Source organism: Aquarana catesbeiana, linkage group LG13 (genome assembly GCF_042186555.1).
Source record: "Aquarana catesbeiana isolate 2022-GZ linkage group LG13, ASM4218655v1, whole genome shotgun sequence".
NCBI classification, from domain to species: domain Eukaryota; kingdom Metazoa; phylum Chordata; class Amphibia; order Anura; family Ranidae; genus Aquarana; species Aquarana catesbeiana.
The window spans coordinates 170,027,326-170,045,892 of NC_133336.1; the positions used below are offsets into that span (position 1 = coordinate 170,027,326).

Genomic DNA, 18,567 nt, shown 5'->3' on the forward strand with positions numbered 1-18,567 from the left:
GGGTGAAGAGTTCAGGGGTGTGTTGTGTACAGAGTGTAGGATTTAGGGGTGTGCTATGCACAGAGTGCAGAGTTCAGGAGTACACTACATACAGGGTGAAGAGTTCATGGGTGCGCTGTAGTTTTAGGGTGTGCTATACATAGTGTGCAACTTCAACTTTCCCTCCCCAAAGTTTTGTTACATCTCTAGTAACTCTTACCTCTCCCTGTGTAGGTGGCTCTCTGTACCCATGTATTTGGTTCTGTTAAACCTCCCTGTGTAGATAGCGCTGCCTTTCTCTTTCACATTCAGGAGAGCTGCCCCCAACATGCCCTGCTGTGAGGAATCTGCGGAAGCCACTGAAAAAAAATCTGTCCCTTGTAAACACGGAAGACTTCTGTGTTTATAAGTGACAGTGGGGCGTGGGAGCCAAGGATGAAAGCTGGAGGTGGCGAAATAGACTTCTGCCATGATCTGGCTGCATAACTGGGTGAGAGGGCCACATGACAAGGACTGGTGGGCCGGATTCTGCCTGCAGGCCTTGTGTTTGACATATGTGCTCTAAACATTAAATATTTAGCATATTTTCTTAGAGATTTCCTAATATCTTTATTTCGTAGTGTATAAATAATAGGATTGATTGCTGGAGTGATAACAGTAAACAGTACGGCAGCTATTCTGTCTTTTTCTATTGACGTTTCTGAAGAAGGTCCAAGGTAAGTGCACATGGCTGTCCCATAAAATATAATGACAATGGTCAAGTGTGCAGAACATGTTGAGAAAGCCTTGGATCTACCTTGAGAAGAGTGCATTTTTATGACATGGGCCACTATGTAACAGTAAGATAAGATGGTAAGAGAAAAGGTGCTTATACTTAGGAATCCACTGACGATGGTCATTGTGATTTCATTTATATGGATGTCTTTACATGCTAATCTTATTACTGGTTTAACATCGCAGATGAAATGTTTCACTTTGTTGTTATTATTACAAAATGGCAGCCTTGATGTCATGATTGCATTTATTAATGCAGAAGTGAGGCCTGCAATCCAGGAAACCAGCACTAGTTGGATGCAAGTATTCTTGGCCATAATGACTACATATCGAAGAGGCTGGCAGATAGCTACATATCGATCATAACCCATGAAGGCCAGAAGCATACCTTCAGAACATCCCAAAAAGTGTAAGAAATACATTTGAGCGATGCAATTTTTGATAGATATTGTTTTTTCCATCCAGATTCCAACCAGCATTTTTGGGATGGTGTTAGAAGAAAACAACATATCAAGAAATGAAAGATTAGCCAAAAAAAAGTACATAGGAGAATGAAGAGTAGCATCTTTAATCACAAGGCAAATAATGGTGAGATTCCCTAATATGTCAAGAAGGTAAAAGGCGAGAACTGGGAGAAACAATACCTTTTGGAGCCATGGGAGGTCAGTGATCCCAAGAAGAATGAACTCACTTATAATCGTTGTGTTCAATCCTTCCATCCTCTTATTACAGAAAATACTGCTAAAAAAATTGCTTTTATTAGCTCATTGAAAAGTACAACTTGTTCATCAAACACCCCCAAAAAACAAAAAACAAAAAACAAAAACAAAAGTAGTACAGGATAAAAAAAAAAAATACTGTAAATATACCCATTGATGTTATGTTGAATTTTATTGTATGCATATAAAATGGAAAGATCGACTAAACATTTACTACCATTGAATCAAGTGCTGTAATTTAAAACATATGCACTAAGATACACCTGCAGTGAATGTATGGTGAATGTCACATTCACTGCCTTATTAATTATTTATTAAATTATAAATATGGGCAAATCAAAACATTACATACAGTACTGCATATAATGTAATTTGTTGATAATACTGAAGGATAACTAAAGTCAAAAACCAAAATATATAATATATTGTAGCATACCAGTAATGAATGAGGTGGCTGGCTTTATTGTTTCAAGCTGATAACATTTTCAACAGGTATGAAAATACCTGATGATCTTGCTAAAATGTCCTTTTCACTTCCTGTAAGCTGAGCTGGAAGCACAAGACAACATGGCTCTCTCTACAGATGCAGTGGAAATGTAAATGTAGTTACCCAGAGACAGGAAGTAAGTTATTCACAGAATTACCAGGTACAAATGAAAGAAAATAGCCTCAAAAAAGAAAATGAATGCAGCCACCACTTTTGAGGACTGGTAAGCAGCAATATATTACATTTAAATTTGAAGTTTAAATACACTTTGGTAGCTTTAAAGACAAATTGCTTTAAGCTTTAAATTTAAACTATTAATACAAAATATTTATTTTATTTAAAATCCATTCTTATACTTTTATATCATCACCTTACACTATAGGGTTGATTTACTAAAGACAAATATACTGTGAAGTTGCTCTTCACAGTATATGGGCTGGTTTACTCTCCTTTAGGTGTTGGGGGGGGGGGGGGGGGCTGATTATGGCCAGTGGGAGTAGAAAATGCCCTGACATCAGTGCCCCACCATTGGTTGTAATGGGAGGAATAGTGCATCATTGATGGTGTCAGTAGAGGGAATGGTGCCCTATAATTGGTGTCAGTTGGTGGAATAATGCCCCAAGGGCCAGATAAAGCAAGCAAAGGGCCACAGTTAGGAGATCACTGCTCCAGATCTTGGAAATCAGCAGAGATTCCCTTAATTTACTATCATCCAATTACATGCAAGCAAAAATGATGTTTTTTTTCCTTGCATGTGATTGGGTATTCTTTACTAAATGAGATAAAGCTTCATTTTGCAATCTCTAGAGCAACTGCACTTGCAGTGTACAGTATATTTGCCTTTAGTAAATCAACCCCTATGTACACTATATTGTCAAAAGTGAGTTGGCCCACCCTTTGCAGCTATAACAGCTTCAACCCTTCTGGGAAGGCTGTCCACAAGGTTTAGGAGTGTGTCTATGGGAATGTTTGACCATTCTTCCAGAAGCGTATTTGTAATGTCAGGCATTGATGTTGGACGAGAAGAACCTGGTATAGAACACTAGGAAAAGAGTACTATAGTAACAGATGGATCATAGTAGAGTAAATCTTAAAATATAATTTTTTAATAGGGCAAGAAATGGCAAAAAATGAAATGTCAGCCAAGAAATGCCACATCTTCACATATGTACAAAGGTTGTCACTTCAACGTACCATGACATATGTATGGAACACCAAAATACAATAGACATAAACATGACATACAACATAAAACATTTTGATTCGTCCGGACGCCATGTAACAACACATGGAAGGGATGCCTTTGCGTAATATGCCTTTTTGGTAACAATCTGGATATAGAATCCTCAATGGAAAAAGGCATACCTTCCGTGTGTGGCCCCAGGACAAGGGAGGGGGGAAAGGGAAGAGGGAAAGGGTAAAAGGGAAGCTGAAGACATTAGTACATGAGATGGATCTCCATGCTCCCCTAAGACTCATGGTAGTTATTCAGGTCCTGTTATTCTAATATAATGTACTCAATGACTGTGCTTAATAACAGTAGGAAAAGTTCCTTTAGAGAGACGGTGCACCTGAGTAGTTGCTGTAATATTGACCACATAGGGTCAGCAAGATGTAGTTAAACAGGTGTTTGCATATGCGGCTTCAGAGATACATGGAGATACATGGAGAGCATATTATGTGTGACCAGATCAAAATGGCAAGCTTCCTATGGTTGACTTGTATTTTGCGTGCATGTGAGAGGTACGTTACCATTCCCATGCAGTAGTCTACTAGGAAAGATCTTTCTGGTGACCGGTCCACATGTATCCTGTAATGCTGTCTCCAGTGGTATGCCCGGTGGAGATGAACAAAGCTGCCAGCACTGATACGTTGTGCTGCTCTATGGGGTATCTCATCTGCTTCTTCTGTCTCCTTCTCACAGCCTGCTTGCTCAGCGGCATGGGGCTTGCGTGGGTGGCATCACGTGGTAAATAGAAAACCTTTTCCTGGTGTTCTATACCAGGTTTTGTTCTGTTTATATGTATTTGGTTACAGTAACTATACCTCACACTGTGAGTGATCTTTAAGTTACCACCCTACTTGAGTGGACCATTTTTAGCTACACCCATTTGTTTTTTGTTTGGTTGTTGGACGAGAAGGCCTGGCTCACAGTCTCCACTCTAATTCATCTCAAAGGTGTTCTATCTGGTTGAGGTCAGGACTCTGTGCAGGCCAGTCAAATTCCTCCACCCCAAACTCGCTCATCCACACTATATTACAGCGTGCGTTCACCACTGTACACGAGAATGTGGGGACGGGGGCGTTTTACTTTTTTTTTTCCTATTATTTATTTTATTTATTTATTTATTTTACACTGTCCCTTTAAAAAAAAAAAAAATGTTTTTTTTTTCTGATGTTAAATGGTTCCCAAGCTCATTGATCAGCAACATCTAGCTGCAGCCATAACCCCGGTATTTAACATCAAAATCATGGAGTCAATTCCCTGGCAGTCGGCAAGTGGTTTTAAATAGTGTATAAATATGTATAGGGAAAAATTCCAATCTTATGCAAATTAGATATATTTCAAATAAAGTCCATGGAAAATAATTGTCAGGTCATAACTGTCAAGTAGGCTGTACAATGCCCATGATTTTTCGTGGTGGACCTCCTCACCATACATAATCAGAACATCACACAGTAGCTGCTTGGTTGCTTTCTACCTAAGAACAGGTTTTAAGTTGATGTCCAGTAAGAAGAATACATTTTCCTTGACCGCTTACTTGGTAAATAAGCTTCAGATCCTCAGTCCTCCAATGTTTTCAGCTTTCCATGGTAAAACATATACAAAATCTTTTGTCTGCAAATACAGTCTCTGTTCATACACATATAAATGATTTTACATGTCAGCATCAGTGTCTTTGGAGCTAGAATTTAAAAAGACCAGCACAATTCCTCAGAGGACTGTCCTGATACTGACTGTGTATACAAGTGTCTGTGGACTGCAAACCATTCCCCACAAGACAGCAACAGAACAAAAACAAAATAATTTTCAAAATATGAATAGTTTAACTCTAAATGAACAAGGTTCCATTTAGTTTAGTAACTATTTGATACTATTGGAGCAGACAGTGTTTTTTATTGGGTGAAAGGGGGTTTGGGGGATTTGGCTTAACTCCTGTTTACCTCCCCAACCCTCCCAAAAAAAGGGGAAAACATTTTAGGCATATATTCCTTGATTTCAGGAGTATTCCAGATGGACATGTGACAATCGAGACCCCCTTCTTTATCTTCTACAGCAGAGGTCTCCAAACTTTCTAAACAAAGGGTCAGTTTACTGTCCTTCAGAGTTTATTGGGGCCAGACTGTTGCCAGTGGGAGTTGAAAATGCCCCAGCATCAGATTCCCCATCAATGCCCCATCATGGTTTTAGTGGGAGCAATAGTGCTCCATTGTTGGTATCAGTGGAAGAGATAGTACTCCATCATTGGTGTCAGTGGGAGGAATGGTGCCCCATTATTACTGTCAGTTGTGGATGGAATAGTGCTCCAAGGGCCGGATAGGCAAGCAAAGGACAACATCGGGCCCCAGGGCCGCAGTTTGGAGATCATTGTTCTACAGCATTGGCTGGTCTTCAATGCTACAGAGAATGGCACTGACATTGTGATTAGGGATGAGCCAAATACCCCCAGTTCGGTTCCCACCAGAACCTGCGAACGGACCGAAAATTTGCATGAACGTTAGAACCCCATTGAAGTCTATGGGACTTGAACGTTCCAAATCAAAAGTGCTAATTTTAAAGGCTAATTTGCATGATATTGTCCTAAGAAGGGTTTGGGGACCCGGGTCCTGCCCCAGGGGACATGTATCAATGCAAAAAAAAGTTTTAAAAATGTCCGTTTTTTCAGGAGCAGTGATTTTAATGATGCTTAAAGTAAAAAAAAAAAAAAAGTGAAATATTCCTATAAATATCGTACCTGGGGGGTGTCTATAGTATGCCTGTAAAGTGACGCGTGTTGCCTGTGCTTAGAACAGTCCCTGCACAAAATGATATTTTTAAAGTAATAAAAGTCATTTAAAACTGCTTACGGCTTTAATGTAATGTCGGGTCCCGGTAATATGGATGAAAATCAGTGAGACAAATGGCATGGGTACCCCCCCCCCCCCCCAGTCCATTACCAGGCCCTTTGGGTCTTGTATGGATATTAAGGGGAACCTCGCACCCAAATTAAAAAAAGGAAAGGCGTGGGGCCCCAGGCCCATTGAACAGCAGTATACAGGCGGTGTAAACAAGACAGGGACTGTAGGTTTGTTGTTAAGTAGAATCTGTTTGTAATTTTGAACTGGTACATTTTTAAAGTGTAGCTCCAGCCACAAAATCTATTTTTAAGCTTTTTGGAAAACATAGGGAAGGGTTATCACCTCTGTGACATTTGTTTTGCTGTCTGTACACCTCTTCAGAAGATTTTACCTAACTTTCTGTCCCAATGACAAATGTTTTTTGACAATTTGGGGTTTATAGTGAAACAAGGATTGTTGATAAAGCATCAGTGGAGAGGAGACACGTTTTTCCCATATTAACTCTTACGGAGAGAATTTCCCTTCCATGGGGTAGATTTCATCTCCCTTGTTGTCACATCTCACTTGTTGTCACTGTTGTCTCCTTCCGTTTGCAAGTAGGAGTCGTTTATAAGTTGGATGTTTGAAAGTAGGGGCCTGCCCTATATACGCTGCAGAAATTGCAGCCTTAGGTGTTGGTGTTGCCACAACACTGTAAGCCCTCACAGTTACTCTTGGTGGGCGCAGGAACGGGCTCTGCTGTGAAATATTAGATGAAGAATTGTAATTACATGCCCCTGTTGAACAGGGTCAGAAAAATTGGGCCTTTGGTGGTGGTGGTGGTGCTGGTGCCACAACACTGTAAGTCCTCACAGTTACTCTTGGTGGGCACAGAAACTGGCCCTGCTGTGAAATATTAGATCAAGAATTGTAATTACATGCACCTGTTGAACAGGGGCAGAAAAATTGGGCCTTTGGTGGTGGTGGTGCTGGTGCCACAACACTGTAAGTCCTCACAGTTACTCTTGATGGGCGCAGAAACGGGCCCTGCTGTGAAATATTAGTGCAAGATTTGTCATTACATGTCCCTGTTGAACAGGGGCAGAAAAATTGGGCCTTAGGCACTGGTGCCACAACACTGCAACTCCTCACAAATACTCTAGTTGGAGCGCAGGAATGAGCCCTCCTGTAAAATATTGCATCAAAAATTGTAATTACACGCCCCTGTTAAACAGGGGCTGAAAAATTGGGCCTTAGGCACTGGTGCTGGTGCCACAACACTGTAACCCCTCACAGATACTCTAGTTGGAGCGCAGGAACAAGCCCTGCTGCAAAGTATTGCATCAAAAATTGTAATTACACGCCCCTGTTAAACAGGGGCTGAAAAATTGGGCCTTAGGCACTGGTGCTGGTGCCACAACACTGCAACCCCTCACAAATACTCTAGTTGAGTGTGACAACGAACCTTCCTTGCAAAATATTGCTTCAAAAATTGTAATTACACGCCCCTGTTTAACAGGGGCTGAAAAATTGGGCCTTAGCCACTGGTGGCGGCGCCCAGAACCAAAAGTATTCTTACAATCTATCAGCATGATCATTGAGGAGGAAGAGGATAGTCACTCAGCATAACAGGACAGTCACACAGCATCAGCATAGGCAGTCTTGAAGGGATCTGACATTTCAAAAAAAATTATTCGGTTACATCAGCATCAGGTGCTTGGTAGCTGGTGGTGATCCAAGACTGATTCATTTTTATGAAGGTCAGTCGATCGACCGAGTCGGTGGACAGGCGCACCCTATGATCGGTTACAAATCCTCCAGCAGCACTGAATGTGTGTTCCGAAAGAACGCTGGATGCAGGACAGGCCAGTAGCTCAATTGCATACTGTGCAAGCTCTGGCCAGTGATCCATCCTCAAGACCCAGTAACCCAGAGGATTTTCGCTGGGAAAGGTGTCCAAGTCAGATCTTGCCCCTAGGTATTCCTGCATCATGTAAAACAAACACTGGCGATGGTTGCTGGAACCGATCATACCTTGGGGCTGCGGACTAAAAAATTGTCTGAACACATCAGTCAGACGGCCACCTTCTCCACCGCTCCTTCTTTGACTGACCGAAGCCTCAGCAACGCATTGTCCAGGAACAGGAGTTTGTAACCTCCCAGTCTCAGACTTTTCTGCAAGGCCTCCCGAAGATGTTTCATCCTCTGCTCCCTCTGCGAAGGCAAGATAAGGTCCGCAACCTTACCCTTGTAACGTGGATCAAGGAGGGTTGCCAGCCAGTATTGATCCCTCTCCTTGATACCACGAATACGAGGATCCTTCCGCAGGCTTTGCAGGATCAGGGAGGCCATGCAGCGTAGGTTTGCTGAGGCATTCGGTCCGGAGTCCTCTGGGTCACTAAGTATGTCATAATCTGCAGCCACCTCCTCCCAGCCACGTACAAGTCCATGGGTTTCTTGGGACTGTAAATGAACCCTTAAAGACTGCTGCTGATGCTGAGTGCCAGGCTCCACCTCCATGCTGACACAATCCTCCTCTTCCTCCTCCTCGTCCTCTTCCTGTGTGATCGGCGGGCACGCAGGAACACTGTCTGGATAAAGGGGGCCTTGAGAGCTAAGGAAGTCCTCCTCTTCTTGCCTCTGTTCTGCCTCAAGTGCCCTGTCTATTATTCCATGCAGCGTGTACTCCAACAGGTGGACAAGAGGGACAGTGTCACTGATGCATGCACTGTCACTGCTCACCATTCTTGTGGCTTCCTCAAATGGTGACAGGGCAGTGCATGCATCCCTGATCATGGCCTACTGGTGTGGGGGAAAAAAAACAAGCTCCCCTGACCCTGTCCTGGTGCCATAGTCGCACGGGTACTCATTGATGGCCCTCTGCTGCGTGTGCAGCTGCTGCAGCATGGCCAGCGTTGAGTTCCACCTGGTGGGCATGTCACAGATTAGGCGGTTCTTGGGCAGGTTAAATTCCTTTTGGAGGTCGGCCAGCTGAGCACTAGCATTATATGATCTGCGGAAATGCACACAGACTTTCCTGGCCTGCCTCAGGACATCCTGTAAGCCCGGGTACCTGCCTAAGAACCGCTGCACCACCAAGTTAAGGACATGAGCCAAACAGGGCACATGGGTCAGTTGTCCCTGTCTGAGGGCGAAGAGGAGGTTGGTGCCATTGTCAAAAACCACCATACCTGCCTTAAGCTGGCGTGGCATCACCCACCTCTGAACCTGCCCCTGCAGAGCTGACAGAATCTCTGCCCCAGTGTGGCTCTTGTCCCCTAAGCACACCAGCTCAAGCACCGCATGGCATCTTTTGGCCTGCGTGCTTGCGTAGCCCCTTGAACGCCAATGGAGCACCGCTGGTACCGAAGTCAAATCAGCACAGGACGAGGCCATGGAGGAAGAAGAAGAGGAGGCGGTGGAGGAGAGAGGTGTGGCAGAATCACCACTAGTATTATTTTGGAGGCGTAGTGGCAGAACAACCTCTAACACTACTGCACCTTGTCTTGCATCCTTCCCAACTGCCAGAAGAGTCACCCAGTGCGCGGTGAAAGATAGATAATGTCCCTGTCCATGCCTGCTGGACCATGAGTCAGCGGTAATATGCACCTTACCGCTGACCGCCCTGTCCAGCGAGGCCAAGACATTGCCTTCCACATGCCGGTAGAGAGCCGGAATCGCCTTCCTTGAGAAAAAGTGGCGTTTGGGAACCTGCCACTGAGGAACCGCACATTCCACAAACTCATGGAAGGGGGCAGAGTCTACAAACTGAAAAGGCAGCAGTTGAAGTGCTAGCAATTTAGCCAAGCTAGCATTCAACCGCTGGGCATGTGGATAGCTGGGAGCGAACTTCTTTCAGCAGTGCAGCAGAAATCTGCCTGGTACAATCTGATGTCGGTGTACCGATAGTGACACACCTAATTCTACACCTGCATTCTTCTCAGTGCAGGTCTCAGAGAGGACTGAAGGTATAGTGGGGTTGGAGATCCCAGCTGATGAGGAGCAAGGAGAGATCCTCTTTGTTCTTTGGTGTGGGTATTTTAGGTACGCTTGCCAACGAACTGCATGGTAGGTCAACATATGTCTGGTCAAGCATGTGGTGCCCAAGCGGGAGATGTTTTGGCCACGAGAGATACGCTTGGGACATATGTTGCAAATAGCAGCGGTGGGATCTGATGCACTCGTCTCAAAAAGGGCCCACCCCAAAGAACTTTTGGAATAACACACAGAGACAGCAGCGCCCTGCACATGCGGAGCTCTGCGGTGTGATGCAGTCGGTGTGCTGCCCTTAAGCTGGCCCCTGGAGGGTATTCTGCCTCATTGGAGATGTGCCTCCTCCTCCTCCTCTGTCCTATCAGGCACCCACGTGGAGTCAGTGACCTCATCATCCCCTCCCTCCTCATCACTGGAGCAAAGCTGGCAGTATGCTGCAGCTGGGGGAACATGACTGCCAGATTGCTGTCCTTCTTGGGCACCCCCTCTCTCTGGGCTCACATTACTGCCTTCATCTAGCTGGGTACCATCAACGGAGCCTTCAAAACGCTGCAGCTAGCACAATCAGCTTGTGAATGTCTGCCTCTCCTTGTTGTCCTTCCAGACATACTAATGGCCTGCAGTGAGATATAGCTGCACAAAGCTGGGATATATATATATATATATATATATATATATATATATATATATATATATACTGATTATACTGCAGTTAGCACAATCAACTGCCTGCCTGTAGTATTATTAGTATAAGAACACCAGCAATTGTCTTCAGGTAGCTTTAGGTGCACACTGTGCAGAGGATAGAGTACACTAACTGTAAATAGTGCAGCTGCCTGTGGTACTAATAGGATCAGAAGAACACCACCAATTTTCTTCAGGTAGCTTTAGGTGCCCACTGTGCAGAGGACACACTACACTAACTGTAAATAGTGCAGCTGCCTGTGGTACTAATAGGATCAGAAGAACACCACCAATTTTCTTCAGGTAGCTTTAGGTGCACACTGTGCAGAGGACGCACTACACTATCTTGTAAATACCGCAGCTACTTGCGGTACTAATGGGATCAGAAGAACAACACCAATTTTCTTCAGATAGCTTTAGATGCACACTGTGCAGAGGACGCACTACACTAACTTGTAAATACTGCAGCTGCCTGCGGTACTAATAGGATCAGAAGAACACCACCAATTTTCTTCAGGTAGCTTTAGGTGCACACTGTGCAGAGGATGCACTACACTATCTTGTAAATACCGCAGCTACTTGCGGTACTAATAGGATCAGAGGAACAACACTAATTTTCTTCAGGTAGCTTTAGGGGCACACTGTGCAGAGGACGCACTACACTAACTTGTAAATACTGCAGCTGACTGCGGTACTAATAGGATCAGAAGAACACCACCAATTTTCTTCAGGTAGCTTTAGGTGCACACTGTGCAGAGGACATATACACACAATACACTGTAAGTGCAGATAAGTTAGAGTAGGCAGGCGAGTCAGTTAACTCAAATGACACTGTCTCTCTCTCTCTCAACGCCGGAACACACTACAAAGGGCCGATGTGCAGGCGGCCTTATATGGTGTGGGGCGTGTACTAAACCCCCTGAGCCATAATTGGCCAAAGCCACCGTGGCCAATTATGGCTCTCTGTACAGACGGCGCTGTGATTGGCTAAGCATGCCGGTCATAGTGCATGCTTGGCCAATCATCAGCCAGCAATGCACTGCGATGCCGCAGTGAATTAATGGGCCGTGATGCGCCACTCGAATTTGGCACGAACGGCCCATATCATTCGCAATTCGACGAAAGATCAAACATGCGATGTTTGAGTCGAACATGGGTTCGACTCAAACTCGAAGCTCATCCCTAGGTGACACACTGCATCTTGCTCCAGCGTGAGATGTGGTGAATACACAAACTCAGCACTAAAATTCCATGTAGAATGAATAGCAGAATGGATATTAATCTTTTTTTTAAAATAATTGACTCAGCGCATGCGCAGAGCCCGGAATATAACGGCTTAAGCCAGGAGCTCTTCACCACCCCAGCCCAGCGGCGCTCATAACTCCACACACAGCGCTCCGGGAACAGAGTTAGCAATCACCACAGCATCCCCAGACAATCTGGAACCCCCCTATGCCTGGTACCGCAGTAGGGAGGGACCTTGGGCCGGAATTCAACATTATTGATCCGGCCGGCGGATCTAAGATGGCGGCTGCACTGAAGCCTCATGTCCACGGCACTGAGGACTTGGGAGATGGGAGACCGAGGATCACCTCTGCTACCTTGCCACACACCCCCCCTTCCTCATGTTAGTAACCCACAAGCCCTGACTCCGTCCCCGGCCTCCACAGAATCGCTGCTAAGCCACTCCATGGGGGACTATGTCCTCTCCCCCATGGGGCCTAACACTGCCAGACATGCAGACACACTCCATGCTGATCCCCTAGCTGCAGCACCAGCCTTCTCAGTAGCTGACTTATATCAAAAACTATCAGATCTCCTTGACAGGGGTTTATCCCAAACTGCTGCTAAGATCACAGGAGGTTTAAAGGCAGACTTTGAGAATCTTGGCTCTAGAATAGAAGCCATTGAAGATAAGCTGGAGCAAACGATCGTGAATACAAATCAAAACTTGGATCACTTGCACACACTTCAGGATCAATTAGATGTGGCCATGTCCAGGATCGATGATTTGGAAAACAGATCGAGAAGGTATAACATCAGGATCAGGGGCCTCCCTGAATCCATCACTAACATCCATGCAGCTGAACAAAATGTGATCCAGAATCTGATTCCAAATATCTCACAACACCGCCTGGAGCTGGACAGGGCCCACAGAGCTCTAGGGCCCCCTAGAAAGGACGGAACACCGAGAGACATTATCGCTAAACCCCACTTCTATGCAGTAAAAGAGGAGGTAATGAGACAGGCCCAGTCTGCTCCCAAGGTGCTGTGCCAAGGACACCCTGTCCAAATACATGCAGACCCCTCGCCATCCACTATGCAACGCAGATGATCTCTTAAACCGCTTCTCCTAGCCCTGACACGAAGGGACATTAAATACAAGTGGGCCTTCCCTTTCGCCGTGAAGTTCTCAGGTAACTGGAAGAATTACTCATTCTCCAACTTCCCTGAGGGCGAAAGACTGCTCCTACGCCTACATTTCATCTCACAAGAAGCAGCTATGGACACTTCCCACAGCAACCCAGGATCGTCCAAGAGACCGACCCCCACCAGCCCCCAATCCCCCCTGTGGATCAGGACGAAGACCACGATGGCTAAAGACAATGGTCCACCCTGATCATCGACGGGACGACGCAAACTTTCCGTTTTGATCCACCTGAGTTTGAACCCAGATCCTTTCTGGGCCAGGGGACTGGACTATTTCTCCTATATATACCAAGTTTCTATTCAGATGTGTCCTTAAAAATTTTACATGAGCGAGGGTGGGGTTCCCCCTGTGAAGGTGGGACCCTACACCATCCACTTATGGGCCCTCCCTCCTTGACTCCCTGTAGGAGGGAGGGCCAAGAGTTCCGGACCCAGTCCCCGGCAATTACCCCACAACCTAAGTTTATTGTTCTCGGTTGCTGCGGTTTACTAAATTTCCTTATTCATCGGGGGCGCCCTGGCTGGGGTGGGCCCCATGCGCCTACACCTCTCCCTCAGACTCCGGCTGGTTTCTGGGGGACGAGTTGCCTGCTCCCTTACTGAGCAGGCCCTACCTGTCCAAACTAGGTAGTAGTTCTTGGAGGGCTTCTCCCCCCCCCCGGGAACAGTTCCTCTATACTAGGAGACCTTTCCTCCCTCTTTCTCTACCCTCCTACCTGTCTCCCAACCCTACCTAACCCACATGCATATCATCTGGTTATTCTTTGCAGTTCACATCATCATTACAAGAAGTGGAACCTGCTGGAAGCTGAAGAAACTTATTGGGAACCAACTAGACCTGACGGTCAGAAAACGTCGAAGGGTGAGTGAGGGGAGACACGAGCATAGAGCCTTTCCTCGGTCCCATGGCTGACCCCACACAGAGCTCCCTCAAAATAGCCACACATAATGTACAAGGGCTTAATTCCCCTATCAAATGAAAGAAAATATTTCACTATTACAAGTCCCTTAAACTCGACATACTTATGCTCCAGGAGACCCATTTCCCTAGGCAATACAACCCAAAGTTAATTCACTCACAATACCCCCATATCCACCTCGCTAATGCAGACAATAAGACCAGAGGCATCACTATACTTCTATCCAAATCCTGTGATTTTGAATTCCTCTCAGACCTTAGGGATCCGGATGGGAGGTTCCTCCTGGTCAAGGGAAAAATAGGGGGACACTTGTACTCCCTAGTCTTATACTACTGTCCCAATAAAGGGCAAGAAAAAATTTTCCACCTCATCTTAGACACCCTTACACCCCTACTGGAGAGCACAGTCATCTGGGGGGGAGACTCTAATGTAACATTCGACCAGGGTTTAGACAAATCTAAACCCCCATCGGCCCAATTTACCAGACCCACTAGGGTAAGCCTTAAAATCGCTAAGCTTCTCCATGAGAGGGGTCTGGCAGATGTCTGGCGAGAATCTAACCCCTCTAAAAAAGACTACACCCACTTCTCCCACCTGCACAATACCTATGCAAGGATCGACCACATTCTGGTCCCCCCAAACACACTTCCAGCAGTCCTCAAGTCACAAATCAGAGATACGGTCCTGTCTGACCACTATCTGGTGCTTTTATATATCCGCTCGAGTCAAATTAAGGCAAATAGGGGACATTGGCGACTCAATGAGTCAATGACTCAATGAGTCCATCCTTTCTAATCCAAATCACAACGATTAGAGCTCAACCTCGCCCTCACAACGACTCTGGAGCAGTAATAAATTCTACACACAAAAGGATAAGATCAGCTCAATGCTGGCAGTCAAACTATCCCCTAAACCACGGATCTCTGCTTTCCCCAAGATACGCATTTCGGGCTAAGACCCCACTGCTAATCTAGCTAAAATATTGGAGGCTTTCCAGAAATTTTACTCTGACCCATATAGCTCCCCCCCACAGCCACCTGAGAATGCGGTATCTGAATTCTTAGATGGCATAAACATCCCATCCCTAGAACCCAAACATAGAGACATCCTTGAGGCTCCCTTTCAGGAGGAAGAGGTGGCAGCGGTCATCAACGGCCTTTGCACGGGCTCTGCACCGGGGCCTGATGGCCTATCGGTCCCATATTATAAAGCCTTTTTAGACACTCTCACCCCGCATATGACAAAGCTTTTCAACTCCAAAACACGGGGTGGCCCCTTGGAGGCTCAGCTTAATACAGCATATATTACGGTCATACCAAAACCAGACAAAAACCCAGAAGATGTTGGTAGCTACCGTCCCATTTCTCTCATCAATAATGATCTCAAAATACTAACTAAAATTTTAGCAGATCGACTTTCCTCATTTATAAGTAAATATATTCACAGGGACCAGGTGGGATTAATACCAGGCAGACAAGGCCCAGACCAGGTGAGAAGAGCAGTGGACATTATATCCATACTGCAATCCAATTGGGAAGGGGGTCCTAAACAACAAGGCTTTATTCTGGCCCTTGACCTACAAAAGGCCTTTGACGCTGTGTCCTGGCCATATCTATTTTCCCTCCTCGAGAGATGGGGCTTTGGCCCACATTTCATGGGAGTGCTGCAAGCCCTATACTCTTCAGCCAAAGCCCTAATTCGCTTACAAGGCTATTACTCAACCCCGATTGACATAGCTAGAGGTACCAGACAAGGCTGCCCGCTTTCCCCAATTATATTCGCCATAGCAATAGAGACCCTAGCTGCAACTATTCGACAGAACAAGGACATTCAGGGGGTAACATGCGGGGACTGGACCCACAAGTGCGGATTATTCGCAGACGATATCCTCCTGTTCTTGACCTCTCCCGTCACCTCCCTACCAAACCTACATAAAACTCTAGCGGAATTCTCTAAAATCTCTGGGCTCACGGTAAACTATTCTAAATCTCAGGCCCTAAACGTATCCCTTCCGCCATCCACAGTCTCCCTCCTCCAACAATCCTTTAAGTTTGAATGGAGCCCCAAATCTATCAAATACCTAGGGGTCACCCTCACAGCTCGAATAGAATCCCTTTACGCTAACAACTACCCTCCCCTATATAAAAAATTGCAAGCAGACCTGAAAATCTGGGCCAGATGCAAACTCTCCTGGATGGGTAGAATAAATTCTATTAAAATGACACTTTTCCCTAGAATCCTGTACCTATTTAGATCTCTCCCCCTTTCAATCCGAAAGGACCACTTGCGATCTTTACAAAGTAAAATCCTGAAATGTATCTGGGGCAACTCAGGATACAGAATTCCCCAACACACTCTATATCTTCCTAGAAGAAAGGGCGGGGTAGGTTTACCGCATCTCTACAAATATTTCCTAGCAGCCAGACTGGCCCAACTCTCTACAGTATACACAAGACTAGAAAAACCTAACTGGGTCCAGATAGAAAGGCAGGCTACACCCCTACACACACTCGATTGTCTTCTCTGGTGCCCTCAAAAACGAAGACCACAAATTATGTCGCCTTCCCTCTCCTAATCCTTCAAACTATGGGATGGTATTCGCAATCTCCCATCCCTAACGTCTAAGGGACAACCCCTAGCCCACATTTTCCATAACCCAAACTTCCCTCCTGGACTAGATATTAAAGCCTTTAAATGGTGGCTTGACAAAGGCCTATACCGCATAGGTCACTTTTTCACTGCCAAAGGCCCGTTCACCCTAAGCCATTGTATAAACACCCTGGATCTCCCAAATTCTGAGAAATTCCGATTCGGACAGATCTCACACTTTCTACGCAAAATCTGGGTGGAAAAACCACTCCCCCCCAAATTTACGAATTACGAGCTCTGGTGTGGACAGGCCATGGGGCAGAGGGGTGGCATATCAATCATCTACTCGTCACTCACCCATCCGACAGAGAAATCTACTAATATGAAGGCCTGGGAGGCTGACCTCCAACATGAGTGGGACCTGGGGACTTGGCAGACAGCTGGCTCTAAAGCCTTTCAAGGCATTATAAACACTTCACTCATGGAAGCAAATTTAAAAGTTCTCATGAGGTGGTACATGACCCCCACCAGGCTCGCAGCTATATACCCCACAGCTGACCCCAATCGTTTCAGGGGCTGCCAGCTTCTGGGCTCGATGGTACATGTCTGGTGGGAATGCCCTAGAATCAGACCAAGGAAACTCTTTAACTTAATTTACAAAGTCACTAAATGCGAGGTCCCCAGGTCTGCATCGGTAGCACTTCTAAATGCCCATATCCCCCATATCTCTAAACCTAACTGTAAGTTGATCCACTTCGTGCTCATAGGTGCGAAACTCACCAAAGTCAGAGCATGGAAACAACCAAAGGTATCCTTTCTAGCTATACAGCACAAGATTTCATGGATAATGACCCAATAAAAATTAGCCAGCATCCTATCAGACACGTCCCACAAATTTGAATCCGTATAGACACCTTGACACCTTCCAGCTAAAGTCAAGCATATGTTCCCGTTACTTCCCCTCCCCCTCTCCCGTCCTATTCCTCTTTCTTTTTTCTTTCCCCTCTTCTTCCATAATCTTTTTAAGTACAGTTAGACAAAAGGTCTTAACATTGGTTGATAGTTTTTGAGCTAAATCGGCAACAGTAAAAACCTGTCTGGAAGAGTGACACTTTATCTGTGACAAACAGGGGCCATCCTTCTTAAGTTCTAGGGCGGGGTGTAGTCAAAGATGGGAGGGGGGCGGGGGGGGGGACCCTGCTGGGGCACAGGAAGATCCCATTAGGGGTGCCCGGGCTGGGCGATCCCTCCTTATCCGCAGGTCCTACTTATCAGAAGGTTCTCTACTTCTTCCAGCCTTTGCACAGTGCAAGGACTGAATACACTTTGTCCCGATCCACTGTATGATTAAGTTTTTCTTTTTCATAAGATGTTCCGTGTTGCGGATTACAACTAAGTTATGCTCATTTTTGTATGTATAATTGTAATTTGGGCCTTTTGTTGGGCCATCTAAATGTTTTGACTATATCTTGAGCTATTTTAAAATAAAAACATATTGATACGAAAAATAATTGACTTGTGTCTATTCAGTATATATATATATATATATATATATATATATATATATATATATATATATATATATATTTATTAGTTAATGTTCCCAGCTTTCATAGTGTTAATTATCACTCGTCTGCCTCAGCGTCACCATCCCCATGTGTTCTTCATTGACCTAATGAGTTTTTAATTAGGATTGTACCGCCCCTTAATTGTTAGAAGGTGTGTATTAGTATATAAGTTTGATTTTATTGTTATTTTTGTATGCTATGAGTAAGGTGAAGTATAACATGTTTGGTATTTTAATGAAACATTTTTTTTTTTACTTTAGTAACACTTTAAGGTAAACTTGCTTTTTGTTCAGAAATATATTGTGTCAAATCAATTAAAGACCTACCTTTATCAAAACAGAAAATGCCCCAAAAACTCACAATCAGGTCTGTGTAGAAAGGTATCA

General features: G+C 45.1%; 1 protein-coding gene across 1 annotated transcript; it reads right to left on the reverse strand.

Moving 5' to 3' along the window:
- Nucleotides 1-287: 287 nt before the first annotated feature.
- On the reverse strand, nucleotides 288-1,472 carry LOC141116604 (olfactory receptor 12D2-like). Its single transcript, XM_073608996.1, has one exon. The coding sequence runs from the start codon at nucleotides 1,470-1,472 to the stop codon at nucleotides 288-290; it is 1,185 nt and encodes a 394-aa protein (XP_073465097.1).
- Nucleotides 1,473-18,567: the final 17,095 nt, after the last annotated feature.